Here is a 20,265-nt window from a genome sequence, read left to right as displayed (position 1 = left end):
CAACACCAGGGCAGTTAGAAGAGTACAGCAGGGCGCACTGCACACCAGAGAAACTTTGAAAACCAGTCTCATGACTGGCCAGGCTACAGTGTGAAAGTTCTGTTTGTTTCTCCTTGATGAAAACCCACCCCCTTGGTTCACTCTACTTCCCTGTAAGCCAATGGCCCCCCCTACCCCTTCGATCACCGCTTGCAGAGGCAATAAAGTCATTGTTGTTTCAAATTTATGCATTCTTTATTAATTCGTCACACAAATAGGGGGATAACTGCCAAGGTAGCCCGGGAGGGGTGCGGAAGGAGGGAAGCACCGGGTGCAGTGGGGGAGGAGAAAAGGATGAGGACGCACTGCACTTCAAAACTTATTGAATGCCAGCCTTCTGTTGCTTGGGCAGTCCTCTGGGGGGGAGTGGTTGGGTGCCCGGAACCCCCTCCGCCACCCGCGTTCTTGGGCGTCTGGGTGAGCAGGCTATGGAACTTGGGGAGGAGGGCGGTTAGTTACACAGGAGCTGCAGTGGCGGTCTGTGCTCCTGCTGCCTTCCCTGCACCTCAACCATACGCCGGAGCATATCAGTTTGATCCTCCAGTAGCCTCAACATTGCTTCCTGCCTCCTCTCATCGTGCTGCCGCCACCTCTCATCTTGCTCCTGCCACCTCTCATCTCGCTCGTCCCTTCTGTCCTCACGTTCATTTTCTGCTTTCCTGTACTCTGATATTGTTTGCCTCCATGCATTCTGCTGAGCTCTTTCAGTGCGGGAGGACTGCATGAGCTCAGAGAACATTTCATCGCGAGTGCTGTTTTTTCACCTTCTTATCTGCGCTAGCCTCTGGGACGGAGATGATAGGAGGAGTGTTGAAACATTTGCAGCTGCAGGAGGAAAAAAAGGGAGAGTAGTATTTAAAAAGACACATTTTAGAGACCAATGGGTAGACTCTTTCACGGTGAACCAAGCTGTTAACATTACATAGCACATGTGCTTTCTTTACAAGGTCACATTTTTCCTCTTATATTGAGGGCCTGCCGGTTTGGTCTGAGAGACCACACACGCAGGGCTGGGCGCCAGACTTCGGCTTGCAGGCAGCCATGGTAAGCCACCATGTTAACCTTCATAACATGTGGGAATGGTTTCAAACAGCAGTGCCCTCATTTCCCATACCAACCACCCGCTGGGTTGGCCATTTAAAATGGGTTGGCCATTAAAAAAGAGGGGCTGCGGTTTTCAGGTTAACATGCAGCACAAACCCAACTAACCCCCCAACACAGCCAATTCTCTGGGATGATCGCTTCACCACTCCCCTCACCGTGTGGCTAACAGTGGGGATGATTTCTTTTCAGCCACAGGCAAACAGCCCAGCAGGAATGGCCACCTCTGAATATCCCCTTAATAAAATTCCCCTATTTCAATCAGGTGACCACGAATGATATCACTCTCCTGAGGATAAGAGAGAGATAAAGAACGGATGTTGCTTGAATGCCAGCAAACACCGGGACCATACGTTGCCATGCTTTCTTATGCAATGATTCCAGACTACATGTTACTGGCCTGGCATGGTAAACTGTCCTACCATGGAGGAGGCAATAAGAAACCTTTTGCAAAGGCTTTAGGAGTACCTCCAGGAGAGCTTCATGGAGATGTCCCTGGAGGATTTCCGCTCCATCCCCAAACACGTTAACAGACTTTTCCTGTAGCTGTACTGGCCACAAGTGCATCCCAAGTCTTCAGGGCAAATTAATAATTAAACATGCTTGCTTTTAAACTATGTATTATATTTACAATGATACACTCACCAGAGGTGCCTTCTCCGCCTTCAAGGTCCGGGAGCTCGGGTTGGGAGGGTATTGTCCCCAGGGTGATAAACAGTTCCTGGTTGTTGGGAAGAACGGTTTCTCCACTTGCCTGCTGTGTGCTATCTTCAACCTCCCCCTCGTGGTCCCCCAAATCTTCATCCCTATTGCGTGAGACTCCCTTGCAGGAGTCCATGTACAGGGGTGGGGCGGTTGTAGGGGCATCCCCTAGAATTGCATGCAGCTCATCATAGAAGCAGCATGTCTGGGGGTCTGACCCGAAGCAGCCATCTGACTCTTTGGTAGGCTTGCCTGAGCTCCTTAAGTTTCATGCGGCACTGCTGCGGCTCCCTGTTATAGCCTCTGTCCTTCATGTCCTTGGAGATTTTTTCAAATATTTTGCCATCTAGTCTTTTGGAACAGAGTTCTGATAACACGGATTCATCTCCCCATACAGCGATCAGATCCAGTACCTCCCGTTCGGTCCATGCCAGAGCTCTTTTGCAATTCTGGGACTCCATGGTCACCTGTGCTGATCAGCTTGCCACACTGGCCAAACAGGAAATGAAATTCAAAAGTTCGCAGGGATTTTCTTGTCTACCTGGCCAGGGCATATGAGCTGAGAGTGCTGTCCAGAGCGGTCACAATGGAGCTATCTGAGATAGCTCTCGGAGGCCAATACCGTCGAATTGCGCTCACACTACCCGCAAATTCGACCCGGCGATGTTGATTTTAGCGCTAATCCCCTCATCGGGGAGGAGTACAGAAATCGATTTTAAGAGCCCTTTAAGTTGACATAAATGGCTTCGTCGGGTGGACGGGTGCAGGGTTAAATCGATCTAATGCTGCAAAATTCGACTTAAACTCGTAGTGTAGAACAGGGCTGTATCTCTATGTTGCTAGGACTTTAGGAGGGCAAGATTTCCAAGCATATATCAGGGATCCCAGTTGCTTAGCCTGGGTTAGCCCTAAAGGACATACAGAGTTTGTACATTACAGCAGCTTCTATCACCTTTTGGAACCTAAGACTGTATGTTTATCTGATGTTAACCTTGTAAATAACTCTCTTTTATTTCCTTTTCCTAGTTAATGATTCTTTAGATAGTTGATCATAGGACTGGCTAAAAGCATTGCCATTGGTGTGAGATCTAAGGTGCAATTGACCAAGGGTAAGCAACTGGTCCTTTGGAAAGGGAACTAATTTGAATAGTGCTGTGATCTTTGGTGTTAGGGACCATCTATCACTATTTGGGTAGCCAGATTGATCGGAGTATCCAAGGGGACTGTCTAACTCCATGTTAAGGCTGTTATAGTGCCTAAGGAGTTCACACTTGATAATTAGTTGTTGAAATCTAAATACAGAACTCACAACCAATCTCGGGGCCATGAATAAGCATTCACCTCACATTTCCCATCAGTACGCATACCAGGACAGGGAAGCTAATGATCCAACCAATGGACCAATTTCAGGGATGAATTCTGGTCATGTGCCACCTGGAGCACGTTGCACATACACGAAGAACACAACCAATCTGGGGTTTGTATCCTGCTTAACAGTCTGCCCTGATGTTGGTACTCACGCTCTTGAGCCACTCCAGACAGCTTGACAGGAGTCATGAAGGGCTGTCTGTTCTCTTAGCCTTCCAGCATCACTCTTTTTATTAATTATGTCATCACTAGGGATTGTACTTATGATAGAGACTCATTAGTTTGGTTGTTTTTTAAACCAAGGCAGTTTTCTACTTTGCCTCTCTGCATCCTTCTCTCCCCTCCCTAAAAAACAACAATCTTGAACTACATAAGCAAAGTCTCTGAAAAACAACATTCGAACAGGAACCTTTGCAAAGAATATTACAGCTCTAACAAATGATGACCCACAGGAATGACTTTATGGTAAATATGGGTGGGGGGAGAAAGAATGTGTGCATTTTGCTGGGTGTAACGAAGTGGGGGATTTTCTTAGTGTTTTGCATAAATACTCTGTGGGTCTCAGTTTCCGTGTGCGCTGTGCATTTAACGAGGTGGTGGAAGAGGGTTTGTTGTTACAGAGGACCAGGTGTGACCTCGCCTAGCAGCCAGGACCCCAGACAACTGCCTGGAGATGGGGAACCCTAGCGACCGGTGACCTGGTGACCAGGAGGTCCACCCCAGCTTAGCTGTCAACCAGTTCTGGGCAGTGGGAGGACAAAGGGCTGGGGAGAGAGTACCCCAGTGACCTGACCAGCCAGTTCCAGACAGTGGGGAACAAAGGATGGAAGAAAGAGGGCCCAAGCAACCTGTTTACTGGGACCAAAGATAAAAGGACGGGGAGGAGCTGTTGGGGGAGATGATATTGGACGATCAGCTGGAAGGAGGGGGCTTCTAGGCTGGGGAGGGGGAGCAGCAGAGCCCATCTGGATGCAGGAGAGACCTAGATGTACTGTGCTGAGGGTTGCTAGGCCCAAGGGCCCAGAAAGTTTTCTGTGCTGGGTTCAGATGCTCAATAAACCCTCCTGTTTTATGCTGGCTGAGAGCCATTGCAATCTAGAAATCAGGGTTGCACTATTCCCTCTGGGAGTGGAGGTCCCTGGGGTCCACAGCGAGTGGACTCCCTGAAGGGGTCCAGGGGGAGACAGGCGTGCTAAAGCCTCAGAGAAGTGAGGTTCCAGGATGTGGAGGGGCCTATGGCTTAACCCCAGAGAGAGAGTAAACCACCGAGAAGGGCTGTCATACTGAAGGGGGTTCCTCCCAGGGACCATACAGAGCCGAGAGAGAGCACGAGTCCTCTGAGTTTGTGACACAGGGCAAGTTGTGTTGATTTGTGCGTGAGCTGAACTGCAACACTTGAACCAAGTGATCTATCATCTGTACAGTCTCCCTCACACAACCAATAAAACTGTTGCATGCAAATTTGCTGTAGAGTAAGGGTAGTGATTGATTGAGTTACTTCTGATATCACAATGGTCTAGGATTCTTGGCATGACAGACACATGCCTTACTATAGCTGAAAACCTGTGTCACAATTAATGTAATTTGTTAAAATGGCTGAGAATTTAAAAACTGGATGGTAACATACCCTGAATCCTAGTGATGATTGAACCTGGTGATATTCTAAACATGCTTGTAGCCATTTCCATCACATTACACTGATTTAACAGACATGCTACGCTTCAGATTGACAGACAGAGTTACAATCCTGGAATTTTATAGATAGATAATAGGCATATACATAATTCTATAAAATACATAATTCTATAAAACTTCTCGCAAACAAAATCCTCTTGGGATACAGTTGGTACAAGAGAATATCAAAATAAGAGCAAAATCCTGCCAATAATTATTCACATATATAGAGTTAACCTTGCATGAAGTCCCACTGAACTAATGGAATAAGCATGCGTGAGTGTAACTATTTGCAGGATGGGACCGTAAAGTTGCGCTATTCACTAATATATTTGCCTTAAATAGAGCCTTGTTACCTTTTTATCCCCTTCATCTGATCTTTTGAAGGAATTTTTTTCTAAGGTTGCATGTGGAATCTGAAATTTAACTCCATGTATTTCTGCTGCATTTCCATATCTCATTTCAATGTCATTTTTCAGTGCCATAAACCGAGGAAGAGGCAATTCTTTATTAAAAGAAAGAAAGAGAAGTTCAAATGAGACTACAGCATATTAAAATTCTTTGAAGCAGTACCGCAGTGCAAACCCAATTAAAAGTTAAACTGTAAAATAAGAAATAGCACTAAGAATTTTAAAAAAACCACCTATGGAACTTCTGGAATTACTTTTGTGTCTTAATAGCAAATATTATGATGATCCAAAGGTATATTCACTAGATATTTTATTACTGTAAAAAGAGAGAGGTGCCTCATTCACAGTACGAAGCCAAGTCTCAAACTCATTTCTGGTCTGAACCCTAGCCAGCACCATTACATATGTTGTTCATTGTTGTCTACAAGTAGTTTCCAGAAGAAATTATGGGAGCAATCATTTATTAGGGCAAGATCACTGTATGCTCCATGCTGTCACTAGAACAGAGAAAAAAAGCACCAAGTTAAACAGACTGATTCAAAGCCTAGTAAGACTGTGGTATCAGAAATGCTACCATTTACCATAGCTCAGAAGAACTGAAGAGTGACACTTATAACCTCATGCATCATCCAATAATCAAATACTGTTCTAAGGAAATTTATCATCCTATTGTTGCAAACTTCCACTTCTCCACATAGTAAGTTATAAGATCAATACAACAAAACAAACAGAATAAAGGCTCCTGGAATCAAGTAAAACACAATAGCATCTTTACAATCACTTATACATACAGCTGTTGCTATGAAATCAATCTACTTTTGCTGTACATCACTCATCCATTCCAACAGCTCTACTGTGTTTCTGAGGACAATGTAGTTAGCGCTTTTGAAACCTGGAAACATTTCAGCAAGTGGGATATCAATCCAAAGACCGTTGTTCATTCAAATCTATGCAGTATTTGTGAAACATACACATTGAATCTCACTTGATTCAGATTGCTGAAGTAGCCAATTTCTCCTCAAATTAACCTTATTGTCCGAAAAAGATGCTTAGGATAGACAGAGCAGGAATCTGACCGAAAGTCACCCCAAAATTTCTATTTAATAATGTCCCCTTGACAGATTTATGGTTTACTTGTTGGTTTGGATTTTTTTGTTGTTTGTTCTTTTTTTAAATGTAACCTTCAAAACAAAGGCAGAAGTAATGTGAAAATCCCAGCTCTCAGGCTTGATGATCAAACAACATATTTAGGAGCCTAGTCTTAGAAGTTCTTTAGATAAGATTCTTGACCATTTAATTTTCACTCCCCTGCTGGCTCACAATGATGCAATAGCAAAGATAGCAGGAAGAATAGGGTCCAATATGCATAGACACAACAGCAGTCTCAACAAATGCAGTGGTCTGGATTTACTGGTGGAAGATCACAAAGGCTTGGAACTGGAATCTCTATCAAACGCAGTTTTGAAGGTATAATGGCAAATTAAAACACACACCCACACATGGGGATAGTTTTAAAAAATTAAAGTTTGAATTGGAAGTAAAAAAGGCATCAAAATGTGTGATCCTGCTACAAAACACACACAGTAAGGTTTTCAAATATGGCACTGCCATGTTGTAGGTTTCCTAGGCTAAAGCTTATTTCTGCAAGATCAATATAAATACCTTGATAACTCTAGTTCAACTGAAAACCTATCCTAATTAATAATGCCTTGATTCTGATTGACACCCAAGTGAGAGTTCTTTTCAAGGATTTCAAGAATAATATTTCAGTCAAAGAGAAGGATCAAGAATGACAAAATGGCACAAGATAGCTATGGAAGTGAGAGCTTGGAATTCCTATTCTACCTGAAGCAGTTTACATTTTAGTACTAAAATCACTTCATTACATCAGATGCCTTTGGATGGATCCCTGGTTAGTGGGAGTTCAGCAAAAGCTGTGCTAAACTGGATTGTCACTACATAGTTTCTATGTCAAACAGACATAACAGGCCCAGAAGAGGATCAAAATTTGAGGCGCCCACTTTAAAGTTTAAATCCTTTGCTTCTGGGCTGGCAGTGCAGGTGGCACCATGGATCTAATTATTTCCATTTTTTAGGATCTCACCAGTAAAAATGTTCTTCCAGCCTATCCACTTGGGATTTTTAAAAAGTTTCTTTTAAAAAATATTTTTTTTGCAGACAGGGTGTATTTAACATCAAGTTACAATGGAATCTGAACAGAAAATATGTTTGAAATAATCTCCAATGGACACTCTTACACCGTGGTTCTCAAACTGTGGGTCGGGACCCCAAAGTGGGTCGCCACCCTATATTACTGGGGTCGCCAGGGCTGGCATTAGACTTGCTGGAGTCTGGGGCAAAAGCTAAAGCCCGAGCCCCACCACCCAGGGCCAAAGCCAAAACCCCACAGCTTCAGCCCTGGGTGGCAGGGCCCCCTGACTGGGGCTGAAGATCTTGGGCTTTGGCTTTCCTTCCCCTCCCCCCACCCGACCTCACCCCACCCAGGGTGGTGGGGCGCAGGCCGGCTCAGGTTTTGGTCCCCGGTCCTGGAGTAATTTTTGTTGTCAGAAGGGGGTTATAGTGCAATTAAGTTTGAGAACTCCTGATGTAACATTTACTGACAAAGGGAGTGATTTTTCTACCTGTACGCATTCATTTCAACAGGTCTACTTGCAAAGAACGGCCCCATTCTGGCAAGGTGTTCTGCACAGACAGACCTCTGACTTCCCAAGGAGCCCCAACTTCAATAGACTCCATGTAGTTGCAGAGATCAGCCTGAGCAGAACTTTTAAGTCTAAAGTACCACACAGCATGAGTGAGGGTGGCAAAAATGGACCCACAATGATAACTGTCAACTGTTATTTCTATAATGCTTTTATGGATGCAGAAGCAATTTGTACTTTTCTATCCATGTAACAACTCTGCACATAGAACCCAAGAATTTCATTGTAAATTTCTACCCATAACGGATGGATTATAAAACTACCTTCACCTCTTCCCTTCCTCCCCCTAAAATATTATTATATATTATATATTTATATCATAAATAGGATTTTGCTTTACAAACAGGTTGGAAGAAAAACTAACTGAAGCAAATAATGTACAATGAATGTTAAAGAAATTAAAGAACAAGTTCATAGCTCACTAAGCAAAGTGAGCTACTTACCACTCTTAATGCTCTCTATCCGTACTGGAAGGCCAGACTGCGCTGCAGCAATTAGTTTCAAAGCAACATAAAACTGAGCCGGACCAAAATAACCCACACGTTTTGCTCCACAAAGTTCTGTGACCTAAAGGAGAAAAAATACACACTTTGTAAAATACTTCTCGCTCTTTCCTCTTAGGAAACTTGCATTGCGTATTGAAGTAGAGAAGTCTTCTAGAACTAAAAACTCACAAGTCTGTTTGCAGCGCTTTATTAAAAGTGAGCAATTCAGTTCAGGTCACTCTATATACCTGAATACTGCTGAATTTAAAATAGAATCATAGAATCTCAGGGTTGGAAGGGACCTCAGGAGGTCATCTAGTCCAACCCCCTGCTCAAAGCAGGACCAATCCCCAATTTTTGCCCCAGATCCCTAAATGGTACCCTCAAGGATTGAACTCACAACCCTGGGTTTAGCAGGCCAACGCTCAAACCACTGAGCTATCCCTCCCCCCCAAATAGATAAGTAGTTATTTATTACTCCTTCAAAAAACACTGCAGTGTAGCTTTGCTGCTATAAAATAGTTAACATGTTTCCACCCAAGAGGTGACTACATTTCATTAGTAGGTGAAACGATCCCTGTGAGCATACAGTCTATGAAAGCTTTTTGGGGTGAAAGCTGCACTATAAATAGGAGGTATTAATTATCACTATCTCTGTCCAACAATAATTCAGATAATCATTCTAACTACAAAATAAAAGCATAAATACCCTAAAACTATTGCAGCAAAATATTTTTGTGAAACATTAGACAGGCTTGAAATTAAACTCCTCTCTCAAACACATGCACAAGTTAGCAACTATTTGCGCAAATTCACCTACTCTGTTTATTAGACCTCAACATCCTTGTCTACGGAGAAGACAAATTTACTTTTTGTTCATTCAGTTCACCTGGCCTTCAGGTAAATAAACATTCTCTATGGGCAAGTTTGAAATGCAGACCAAAACTAAGCGTATGTCCACCCAGCAAAACAAAACAAAAAACAACCCCACAGCAGCGAGTCTCAGAGCCTGGACCGATTGACTCAGGCTCATGCTGTGGGGATAAACATAGCAGTGTTGATCTTCGGGCCCCCCACAGTGCTGGCTCCAAGAGTCACGGGCCCCGTGTACAGTATGGTCCTGGAACTTTGATTTCCCCAGCCCCAGGGGTAACTCACCATTTTGGGGGTCTTGTGGCTCATGTGTGCTTGCCTGGGTCAGTCAGTGACAGATATGTGACTAGTGGCTGTGTTTTAAATCACTGAATCAGTGGTCTGTGTGTTGCAAATAATACTTCTTCTGTAAAATGTTGCATTTTGGCTTCACAGATATAATCTTGGGAGCCCAGACTCCCTCTTGGTTATCGCCAGCTGAACAGCTGTGCAGAATTAGAAAGTGGCCACGAAGAACTAAAGAGGACTTTATGTGTGATGTCATGATGCACTCCATGGCCAAAAAACAAGAACTGAAGGAGTGGTGGGACAGTGAAAAAGAGGGAACGAAAGGAGAACACAGTGCGCCAGAATGAAGCCACGGAGCGGCTCTTAAACATTATAGAGCGGACACGCTCCAAGTGATACTAGTACTGCAAACTGAGCAGCTCTGCACCTGCCCTCCCCTGCAGCCGCTGTTGCAAGACTCTTTCCCATGCGCCCCCAGACACCGCCAACACACTCTTATCAACCTCCTGGCTCCAGTCTATACCCATGGCATTCCACTCCTCCCCTGTCACAGTCCAGCCCTGTGGACTCCCAGTACTCAACACCCGTCTCTCTGCAGTTTAGCCCTGCTGAAGTACAGTACACGCCGCAGTAAATACTCCAAAGGAGAAGGCTGCATATGATATTTGGACATATACAAATCTTTAACCGTCTCGGGATCCCACCTCCTCCTGGGATCCTCCCTTCTCCCTTCCCCCATAGTGCTGATGTGTTTTTTGTTTGTCTCTCTCCTCTGGTTGTTGTTTTTTAATCAAATAATTGTGTTGGTTTGAAAGCAATCTTTATCCTATTAATTGAAAGCAAACACAGCTCTGCAAAGCAACAGGCAATTTTTTAAAACTTCAGAAATAATCATCTGCACCAATCACAATCATCTCCTAGCATTACAAGCACTGCACTCCCAAGCATAGCAACAAATATTAGTGGCTTTCAGCTTCAAATTTCTGCTTCAATGCATCCCTGATCCTTATGGCCCCACACTGTGCCCCTCTAATAGCCCTGGTCTCTGCCTGTTCAAATTCAGCCTCCAGGCACTGAGCCTCAACAGTCCAGCTCTGAATGAAGCTTTCACCCTTCCCTTCACAAATATTATGGAGTGTACAGCATGTGGCTATAGGCATAGGAATATTGTTATCGGACAGGTCCAGCCACCCATGTAGGCAGCACCAGCGGGCCTTTAAATGGCCAAAAGCACACTCAAAAGTCATTCTGCACTTGCTCAGCCTATTGTTGAACAGCTCCTTGCTGCTGTCAAAGTGCCCCGTGTATGGCTTCATAAGCCACAGCATTAAGGGGTAGCCAGGGTCTCCCAGGATCGCAATGGGCATTTTGACTTCCCCTACGGTGATCTTCTGGTCTGAGAAGAAAGCATCTGCTTGCAGCTTCCTGAACAGGCCAGTGTTCCAAAAGATGCGTGCATGATGCACCTTTCCAGACCAGCCTGCGTTAATGTCTGTGAAATGCCCACAGTGATCCACAAGCGCCTGGAGAACCATAGAGAAATACCCCTTCTGATTAATGTACTTGGTGGCTAGGTGGTCTGGTACCAGAATTGGAATATGCATGCCATCTATTACCCCTCCGCAGTTAGGGAAGCCCATTTGTACAAAGCCATCCACAATGTCAAGCACGTTGCCCAGAGTCAGGGTCTTTTGGAGCAGGATGCAATTAGTGGCCCTGCACACTTCCATCAACACGAGTTCAATGGTCGACTTTCCCACTCCAAACTGGTTAGCGACCGATCGGTAGCAGTCTGGAGTAACCACCTTCCACAGTGCAATCGCCACACGTTTCTCCAACAACAGGGCAGCTCTCATTCTCGTGTCCTTACGCTGCAGGGCTGGGGCCAGCTCATCACGCAGTCCCATGAGTGTGGCTTTCCTCATCTGAAAGTTCCGCAGCCTCTGCTCGTCATCCCAGACGTGCATCCCACCACTCAGTGCTGGTTTCCCAACTCCAAAAGCGGCGGTCCATTGTGATCAGCACCTCCATGAATGCCACAAGCAATCTCATGTCAGAGCTACTACGTGTGGTGAGATCAATGTTGCACTCCTCTTGCCTTTGTAGTTTAAGGAACAACTCCACTGCCACTTGTGATGTGTTAGTCAGAGTGAGCAGCATATTGATCCACAACAGCGGTTTCCCTTCAGCGCTCTCTGAATGGCGCTGTAACTCTGCCAGAATAGACATACCCTGAGGCTTGTTTCCTAGAAGGAGAGCAGCAGGTGAAAGTGCAGGAGCAGGTGGAATCAGAGATATTTATTGAATGGCATTGGGTTGACTGGCTAGGCAGAGAACTGATGAGAGAACCACCATTTGGACTTTCACTGGTTAAGCAAGTAGGAAGCTGTGGTTTCTCCTGTTTTGCTCTACTCTATTAATTTTGTTATCTCATACTCCCACATGCAGCTTGTCTGTTTTGCCCACCTGTCACCTACCTCAAACTCACTGAAACAGGCTCACCTTACCTGATCACTCTCGTTACAGTGTGTATGGTAACACCTATTGTTTCATGTTCCCTGTGTATATAAAATCTCCCCACTGTATTTTCCACTGCATGCATTCGATGAAGTGAGCTGTAGCTCATGAAAGCTTATGCTCGGATAAATTTGTTAGTCTCTAAGGTGCCACAAGTACTCCTGTTCTTTTTGTGGATACAGACTAATACGGCTGCTACTCTGAAACCTCCTTTACTTTGCCCACCACAATGGAGCCCAGACTGGGATTCCTAGTTGCTAATGTAATACACATAATTAATGAGTAGCAACAGCTTTGTTGTACATGGGTACTGTGCTATATAATTGGTTATGCTTTGGCTATATACAGTATACATTTTATAGGAACCTTAAATAGCTTAAAACAAATGGCAAAATAGAAAAACATAGAGGATGATGTTATAACATAGGTAAGGAATTGCATTTGGTGTGCACAAAATAAAGCACAACCCCCTCACTGGCAACCCATGATGCAACAGTGGAGGCTTGGGCCCTGGCAGAGGGTTCAGATTAATTTTATTAACAAATTGCCAAAAAGTAAAAAAGAATTTCAGTGCTTGTTAGTAATAATTAATTCCTTTTCAAAATGGGTAAAAGTATTTCCCACTAAAACTAACAGCACCAATAACAGATCCCGATAATGGTCGGGGGGGGAGGGGCCTTTGCGGAAAAAGTTTTTACATCAATGTTACAAGCTTTAGGAATTAAACAAAAATTCCATATATCACACCCAGCTCCCCGCTGCAACCAATCTGGCTAGCCACTAAATTAATCCAGACTCTAAACTGGTAACTATAAACATCAACTAGCAAAACTGTGTGTATAGTATATATGTATGTAACTAAAAAGCATATGCTAATTGCTGTATTCTGAATAACTGCGGCGTGTTGCCTTTTCCCCTATAAAAAAAAAAATTGTGTGCTCTGTTTAAGCATAACAGCTATTTTGTCTTTACATTAGAAGGTCAACTAACCCATTTTGAAAAGCTAAGAGACAGAAAACATCCACTTGTTCTCAGGTCAAATTAATATTTTCTATCTTCCCCATCCATCTGAACACACCTTGGTGGGGGTGATTAACTTTAGTACAGGTTTGCCCTTGCCCAGCAGGCCATCAGATGAAAGAAAAACAAAACATTTGCTTTAGAAATCGTCACATCAGCCCACATCATTATTTTAATAAAGTTTTTGCATAACATTTAAATGGATTTCTAAAAAGCTCTGGAGTTTTATTTGTAAGGATGGAAATGGGGAGAGGGGGGGAGGAGGAATGGTGGTGTGTGAGTGAGAGAGATGTTAAGACTTTAGCTAGTTATTCAGCTGCCTCCAGGGGACCCAGTGGAAGGATGGAGATAAACCATCTCGAAAGTCTGGTTTTTCTGGTTCCATTTTTGACTGAGGTTAACTGTATGGTATACAGCAGCACAACACTATGTGCATTGCTGTCAATGCACTGGGTGCACAAAAGTATCCATTGCCTAAATCATCTAAAAATGGCTAAAATTCAGGAATAACTGAAATTTATCAAGCATAGGTATTTCATTACAAAAGAGGGAGTGTGAAATGTTCTCCCAGTTCAAAAAATTACTCCCGAGTTTAAGGATCATGTTAGACAGTTCCTGCCATCTCCAGGATACAGACATGAAAATTAAAAAAAAGTGTAACAGCACACTATTACTGACAAATTGCTTACTTTCTCAATTTTACCATATAATCATAAAATAAATTGATTGGAATATAAATATTATACTTAAATTTCAGTGTATAATATACAGAGCAGTATACACAAGTCATTGCTAGTATGAAATTTTAGTTTGTACTGACTTCACTAGTGCTTCTATATAGCTTATTGTAAAACTAAAACATCTAGATGAGTTGATGTACCCCCAGAAGATCTCTATGTACCCCTGGTTGAGAACCACTGGTTTATACAATTCCTTCTGAACTGTAGAACACCCACCAGTAAAAAGGCATTAGAAACCAGTCCTTTCATTAAGTCAAAACTAATCTCCTACTAAAAGTGATCATAGCACGGGTAAGAATTTTTTCATAATATTCTCTAGTGTAGACATGACCTGAGAATGAGGGTCATGTATAAATGAGGCTGCTTCACATCACCTCTATGTCTCAGGAAGAAAAGTACTCCTCTACAATCTTATTTTATCGTTTTGTGGCCAAATGAGTACAACTGCTTTATTTTTTAAAAAGTTCAAAAAGTTCTGAACAGTGTAAAAAGATGCCAATACTGAATATTATTACATCTGCAATTTAACATATCCCAGAAAGGATCTCACATATTTATGAAGGTTTTCAAGGATTTTTTTAAAAGAATATTGTAGAGTTAGATTTAAAAGAAGAAGGAAATATTGTGCATACTGTAGTTTCATAGATACAATCTCTGACAGAACACTGTTAGCAATAAACAGAAAATGGAAAGATTCTTACAGCTGGGGTAACAGAAAACAGATTGTGCAAAAATATTATAAGAAGAAGTTACAAAGAATGGTAAGTTAGGATGTGTGGCTAGGGTGACCAGATGTCCTGATTTTATAGGGACAGTCACGATTTTTGGGTCTTTTTCTTATATAGGCTCCTATTACCCCCCACCCCCTGTCCTGATTTTTCACATTTGCTGTCTGGTCACCCTACGTGTGGCCAGCATGGTTAGACAAAAGATTTCAAATATTTTGAGCCAGGGCTGGTTATGAACATTACGTTGATTTACACTAATGAATTAGTGACGGAAGAACTTGCAAGATTGCGGATACACTTGCTATATTTAAAACGGTTTTCACAGAGCTATGTTGGTGAAAAGAATCCAGTTCCTCTGTGCTTAGCCTTTCCTATTTCAGATAGGACAACTGTACAAACAAATCCCTATCTTCCCTCTCTGCATGTTTTGCTGAAGACGTGACTGGATCATCCAATGAGAAGCACGTTGGAAAATTCAGAAGGCCTCTGTCCTGAAAGATATTCAAAAGTCTCTAAACACAGGCAACAGGAAATTGTTTTCAGGAAAACAGGGGTTCCACATTTCTGATGGCTCCTAACAATTCAATTTGCTGATGTTTGATTCTACCTTTCCTTTAAAAAGGAAACCCAAGCGTCTTCACTAAACTAAATTTTCTAACACGTATTTAAGATAGTGTAATAAGTCCTTGCAGATAAAAGAGAGGAAGCTGTAATATATTTTGAAACCTCCTTCCATTCTTTTTCTTCCTATTTGGCCAATGACCTGACAAAAAACATTCATCAATTTGGAATTATTTGAGGTATTTCTTTCTCACATGAACTAGTTTGTATCAAATTTATACAAAAACGGTCAATTCAACTTGTGTGAGCAAATACAGCATTAGGTAGTGAGATTTTAATACACAGGTATAGCTCAGACTGGGAATGTAGCAATAAAAAGCATGTCAACATTTTTACCCTTAATTTAAAAGGCTTCCTAAAAAGCTATATTTGAAAATTAACATCCTTTATAAATCCATTGTTTTCTTATCTGCTTAACTGCTTCATATATTTTCCCAGAGTATCAGCTCACCTGCATTTGGATATTAAGACTTGTCACCCTCTGAAACACAGCTGTACATGGGCCATCCTAATTTTATTATTCAGGTGCCTAATCTGATTGAAATCAATAGAATTAAAGTACCTGATTGAGACAAGCAGGACTTAGTCCACAATGTTATTTATTTTTTTCCACTTTTGCCTCTTAGGACTAGTCTACACTAGAAGCACTACATTGGTGCAGCTGTGCCGCTGTAGCACATCTGGTGAAAACACTTTATGCCAACAGGAAAGAGCTCTCCCATTGGCATAATAAATCCACCTCCACAGGAGGCGATAGCTATGATGGCAGGAGCAGATCTCCCACCGACATAGCCCTGTCCACTCAGGCACTTAGGTTCTGCAACTTATGTCACTCCAGAGAGTGGTTTATTCACACCCCTGAGCGATGTAAGTTATACCAAAGTATAGTAGTGTAGTAGTAGACCTGGCCCTACAGTCAAGCAAATGAGAAAACATATCAACTTCTCAAGTAACATGAGGTTCACCTAGCACTCAAAGGCAGTCATGTGTGTCTGTCAGTCTTCCCACACAAGTGTGGGAAAGCTTCCACAGAGTCTGTCTTCTGTTTGGTGCAAATCAGTATCTTGGTAATAATATCAATTTAATGAACATTAGGATTCCTTTTTTTTTTTTTTTTTAATATATTTCTTTTTCAAAAGTCACGTTTCTTAAAATGCATTAAATATCAATCTAAATATCTCTGCTCATTTGTCCATTATCTTCTACTTTCAACATACCTATGAAAAATTTTAGAAAATGTCTGTGGCATAGCTGTCAGTATAACCCAGATGCCCTGACCCTCAGTTTTGTATCGAGCCACTACAGTATCCTTCCTTTCCAATATGCAATTGAAATTAAAAGAAGAGTTTTATGTAGACAGAACATAATTATCCAAGTTGGAATCTGGCGAGGACTCTGAGGTCAGATCAACTCAAGTATTCATCCATTTGTAAAAGTCTAATTTTCTAGAGGTTGAACTGAAAAGAGAATATAAATCTTTGTAGTACTGACAGTTAATTGAGATTTCTGCTTCAGCTCAAGTGCTAAAGCCATGTGTTTTGCAGCAGCACAGAAGTTGGAGTGTTCTATCTCTATTGTATGCAGCCATGCACTGTTACCTTAGTTCAGTAGGTTACAATATTTGTATCACGGAGACCAAAAACTGCAGACTGATAGGCAGCAGAACTGTTAAAAAGTGTGGACAAAAATGTATTAACTCTCATTAAATCTCAGTGAATCAGGCAAGGCACATGACATTAAATGCCCCAATTCACCTATAGCCTCTCTTGATGGTACACAACAGGGGCAAGGTTTTCCTGTAACAGAAATTGCAAGTGTATCTGAATCTTTCTGTGTCAGAGCCAACACATACTCTGAAAATCAAAACTGAAGGTGGAGCATATCAACTATAATGTATTATGTTATTAAAGAAATTATTAATCTTTTATTATACAAAATGTTTTTAAATGTTGGTTATCCCAAGATAGATAAGTATTTTAATACAGTTCGGAAATGGATTTGCACTTACTTCCATTAAACCTTCCCTCCTAACTTTTTACACCGAAATAAAATATGTAATAGGTAGTAAAATTATGTGGATCCTGGCTACAATAAAATGGTTCTGCTGCATAAAAAACACAATAAATTTATATGAACCATGGCTCTTGTGACAAAGTCTCCCTTAACTCTATGTAAATGCACAATCACCCAAGCATGAACTTTTAGTGTCCAGAGTTTAAAAAGACAGTAAAATATTTATCAAAATTAATCTCAGCTGCTTACATGACAAACTAAATTCTGGAAATTAAAAGCAACAAGTAGTATGATAGAATAAATTTATTCTAATTTCCAGGAGGGAAAGACTTGAAGATCCCCACTACTGATTAATTTTAAATTTTATTAGAATTTTGTGCTCATTTAAAATGGCTACAGATCTTTGCAAGCCTGGTAACTCTAAGCTGAGGTTCTACTAACAAGTTTCACTTGACCCAGCATCCCCTCACTTTGTCCATACTGTGCTACTATGGCTCTAGGGACAGTTTTGAGTTGAGTGGATGGGGTTAAGGTGCATGCTGGAAAGGAAAAACTCTCTAGAGTTCCCAGCTCTTTCACAGACGATGTCCTCCACCTGGGACATGTCATTTAGCCTTTCTTAGCTTCAGCTTCTCTATCTTTAAAATGAGGGTGGTTATAACTTCCCACTTCAGGGGCTAAATTTATAGTGGGAAAGTGCTTTGAGATTCTTGGATTGAAACCATTATAGAAGTACGTTTATTGTAACACATCTCTATGTAGACTGTGGAGTCTTTGAGCCTTATGAGGAGGATAAAGGGAATAGAAACTATTAGATTTCTAGTCATTACACAGAGGGTGAGTAAAACTGATGGCTAAGATTTTCAAAGCAGAGTAGGGCAAGTAGCCTCACAACTTCCATTCAAATTACAGAGGTATCTGTCTCAATCAGCTTTGAAAATCTTGATTAATGTTCTCTGATTCAAGCACGGAACAGCAGACAGGGAAGGATACCGTACAGGGATTTGGGGAAAGATGCTTCTGTATTTTACTGTGAACAGCTTGGTGAACCAAAGGAGGGTCCCATGGCTGATACGAGATGGGTGTTTTTAGCTCTGTATGTGCACTATGGCAGGGAGGATTGTGGGAAATGTAGGTGAGTTGTGCTGTTTGAGAGCGCGGGGCGGGGGGGGGGGGGGAAAAGAGTCATAAGATGACCTGGGTCAACATTTCTCTATTTTTGAACAATGTCATTGATTTTTTTTAAAAGGAAAATTTTCAAACAAATTATTTTTTAAAAACCCAGCTGTAATCACAAGGGAGGTGCTTTTTCCTATCAAGATCAATAAATACAGAATCACTTTGCTTTTTTACCTTCGTCAAATGATGGCCATTCTGTTTCCACTTTAGGATTCCATAAGCAAAATAATTTAAGAATATTATAGTAATCTTCTGTGATACATGTTCCATTTTACAGCAAAATACCTACGCAAATGCTTAACTTTAACCCCTAGTTAGTCCTATTGAAATAAATGGAACTCCCATGGGTTTAAAGTCACACAAGCTTAGATACTTTGCTGACTCAGGGCCATAAAGTTGTATTTGTCTTAGGAGGACTATAGTCTGGTACTCTTTATGAAAAACTTGCCATGACATGGATAATATTTACTATCAGCTACAATAGCCACATAAAAACAAATGTTCCACACTGTTCCATCACCAAGGTAAAGAGCTCAGCAAAGCACACAAAAGGTTCCACTCACTGCTACGTCTTACAGAGAGAGTCCTGTAGAACAAGCCAAAACAAGCCATCATATAAAAACATGTCAATGCTGAACCTTGCATGTGTAGGTGGAGCTCAGGAAACATTTTCTAAGGCCTGGTCTACACTAAAAAGTTAGGTCAAAGAAAGCCGCCTTAAGTCAACTTGTTAATGTATGTGTCTACACTACCAGGTCCTTTACTCCAACCTAAGTTGCCTCTAATGTCAACTTCTGTAATCCACCTCTGCAAGAGGTGTAGCACTTAATTCCATTTTAATGGGTCAACTGTGAGGTAGTGCAGACACAGCATTGTGTAATTCGACTTAATTGGCCTTCAGGGTGGTGTCCCACAATGCTCATCTGTGATCGCTCTGGAGATCATTCTCAACTCTGCTGCACTGTAGCCAGGTACACAGGAAACAGCCCCTCCCCTGATAAAGCCCTGGGAATTTTTGATTTCCCATTTCCCGTTTGATCAGCACTGGGAGCATGCCAGCTTGAGCACAGCTGATCATGGAGACTACATGCTCCAAACACGCTCAAGCCTGGTCTGCACAGGAGGTAGTGGATCTCATCGCTGTGTGGGAAGAAGAGTCTGTGCAGACAGAGCTCCGATCCAGCAGAAGAAACGCTGACATCTATGCAAAGAGCACTCGTGGAATGGGGGAGAAGGGCTACACGAGGGACACACAGCAATGCCATGTGAAAATAAAAGAATTTCACCAAACGTACCAGAAGGCAAGGAAGGCAAGCAGTCGTTCTGGTGCTGAACCCCACACATGCCAGTTCTACAACAAGCTGCGTGCGATTCTCCGGGGTGATCCTACCAGCACCCCCACAAGCAACGTGGACACCTCACAGGTGTGAGAGTCTAGGGACAACAAGAAGGATGATATGGTGGATGCAGAAGAGGAGGAGGAGAATGGGAGACAGGCGAGCAGTGGATCCATTCTCCCTGAGAGCCAGGAAATATTTTTAACCCTGGAGCCCTGTGGGTTGCAGGACATCACAGTGGCCAACCGTGATGCTGGGGAAGGCACCTCTGGTGAGTATACAGTTACAATCAAAGTCCAGTTAAACTTTAGTGGGCGCACACATTTGGCGGTATTGAATGTTTACTGTGAAGAAAAAGTGAGGTGCTGTGGTTCTCTGTTTACAAGAGGCTGCTCCAGTTATGCAGAGACTGGCCCTCGGAAAAGACTGTTTACGTGGACTGGGATA

The 20,265-nt window shown here is 42.3% G+C and overlaps 1 protein-coding gene across 1 annotated transcript in view; it reads right to left on the bottom strand.

Annotated features, from left to right (window-relative positions):
- Positions 1-20,265, bottom strand: part of REPS2 (RALBP1 associated Eps domain containing 2) — a 138,318-nt gene that overhangs the window by 92,847 nt on the left and 25,206 nt on the right. Inside the window, exons 2-3 of the mRNA XM_077816359.1 lie at positions 8,461-8,584; positions 5,241-5,389 (exon numbers count right to left, since the gene is read on the bottom strand). Of these exons, the coding sequence (XP_077672485.1) occupies positions 5,241-5,389; positions 8,461-8,584 (273 nt within the window). The remainder of the gene's footprint in view (positions 1-5,240; positions 5,390-8,460; positions 8,585-20,265) is intronic.

This window comes from Eretmochelys imbricata, chromosome 1, assembly GCF_965152235.1.
Source record: "Eretmochelys imbricata isolate rEreImb1 chromosome 1, rEreImb1.hap1, whole genome shotgun sequence".
Taxonomy (NCBI): domain Eukaryota; kingdom Metazoa; phylum Chordata; order Testudines; family Cheloniidae; genus Eretmochelys; species Eretmochelys imbricata.
Note: the sequence above shows the minus strand (reverse complement) of the source record. Positions and strands in the feature narration are given on the sequence as shown.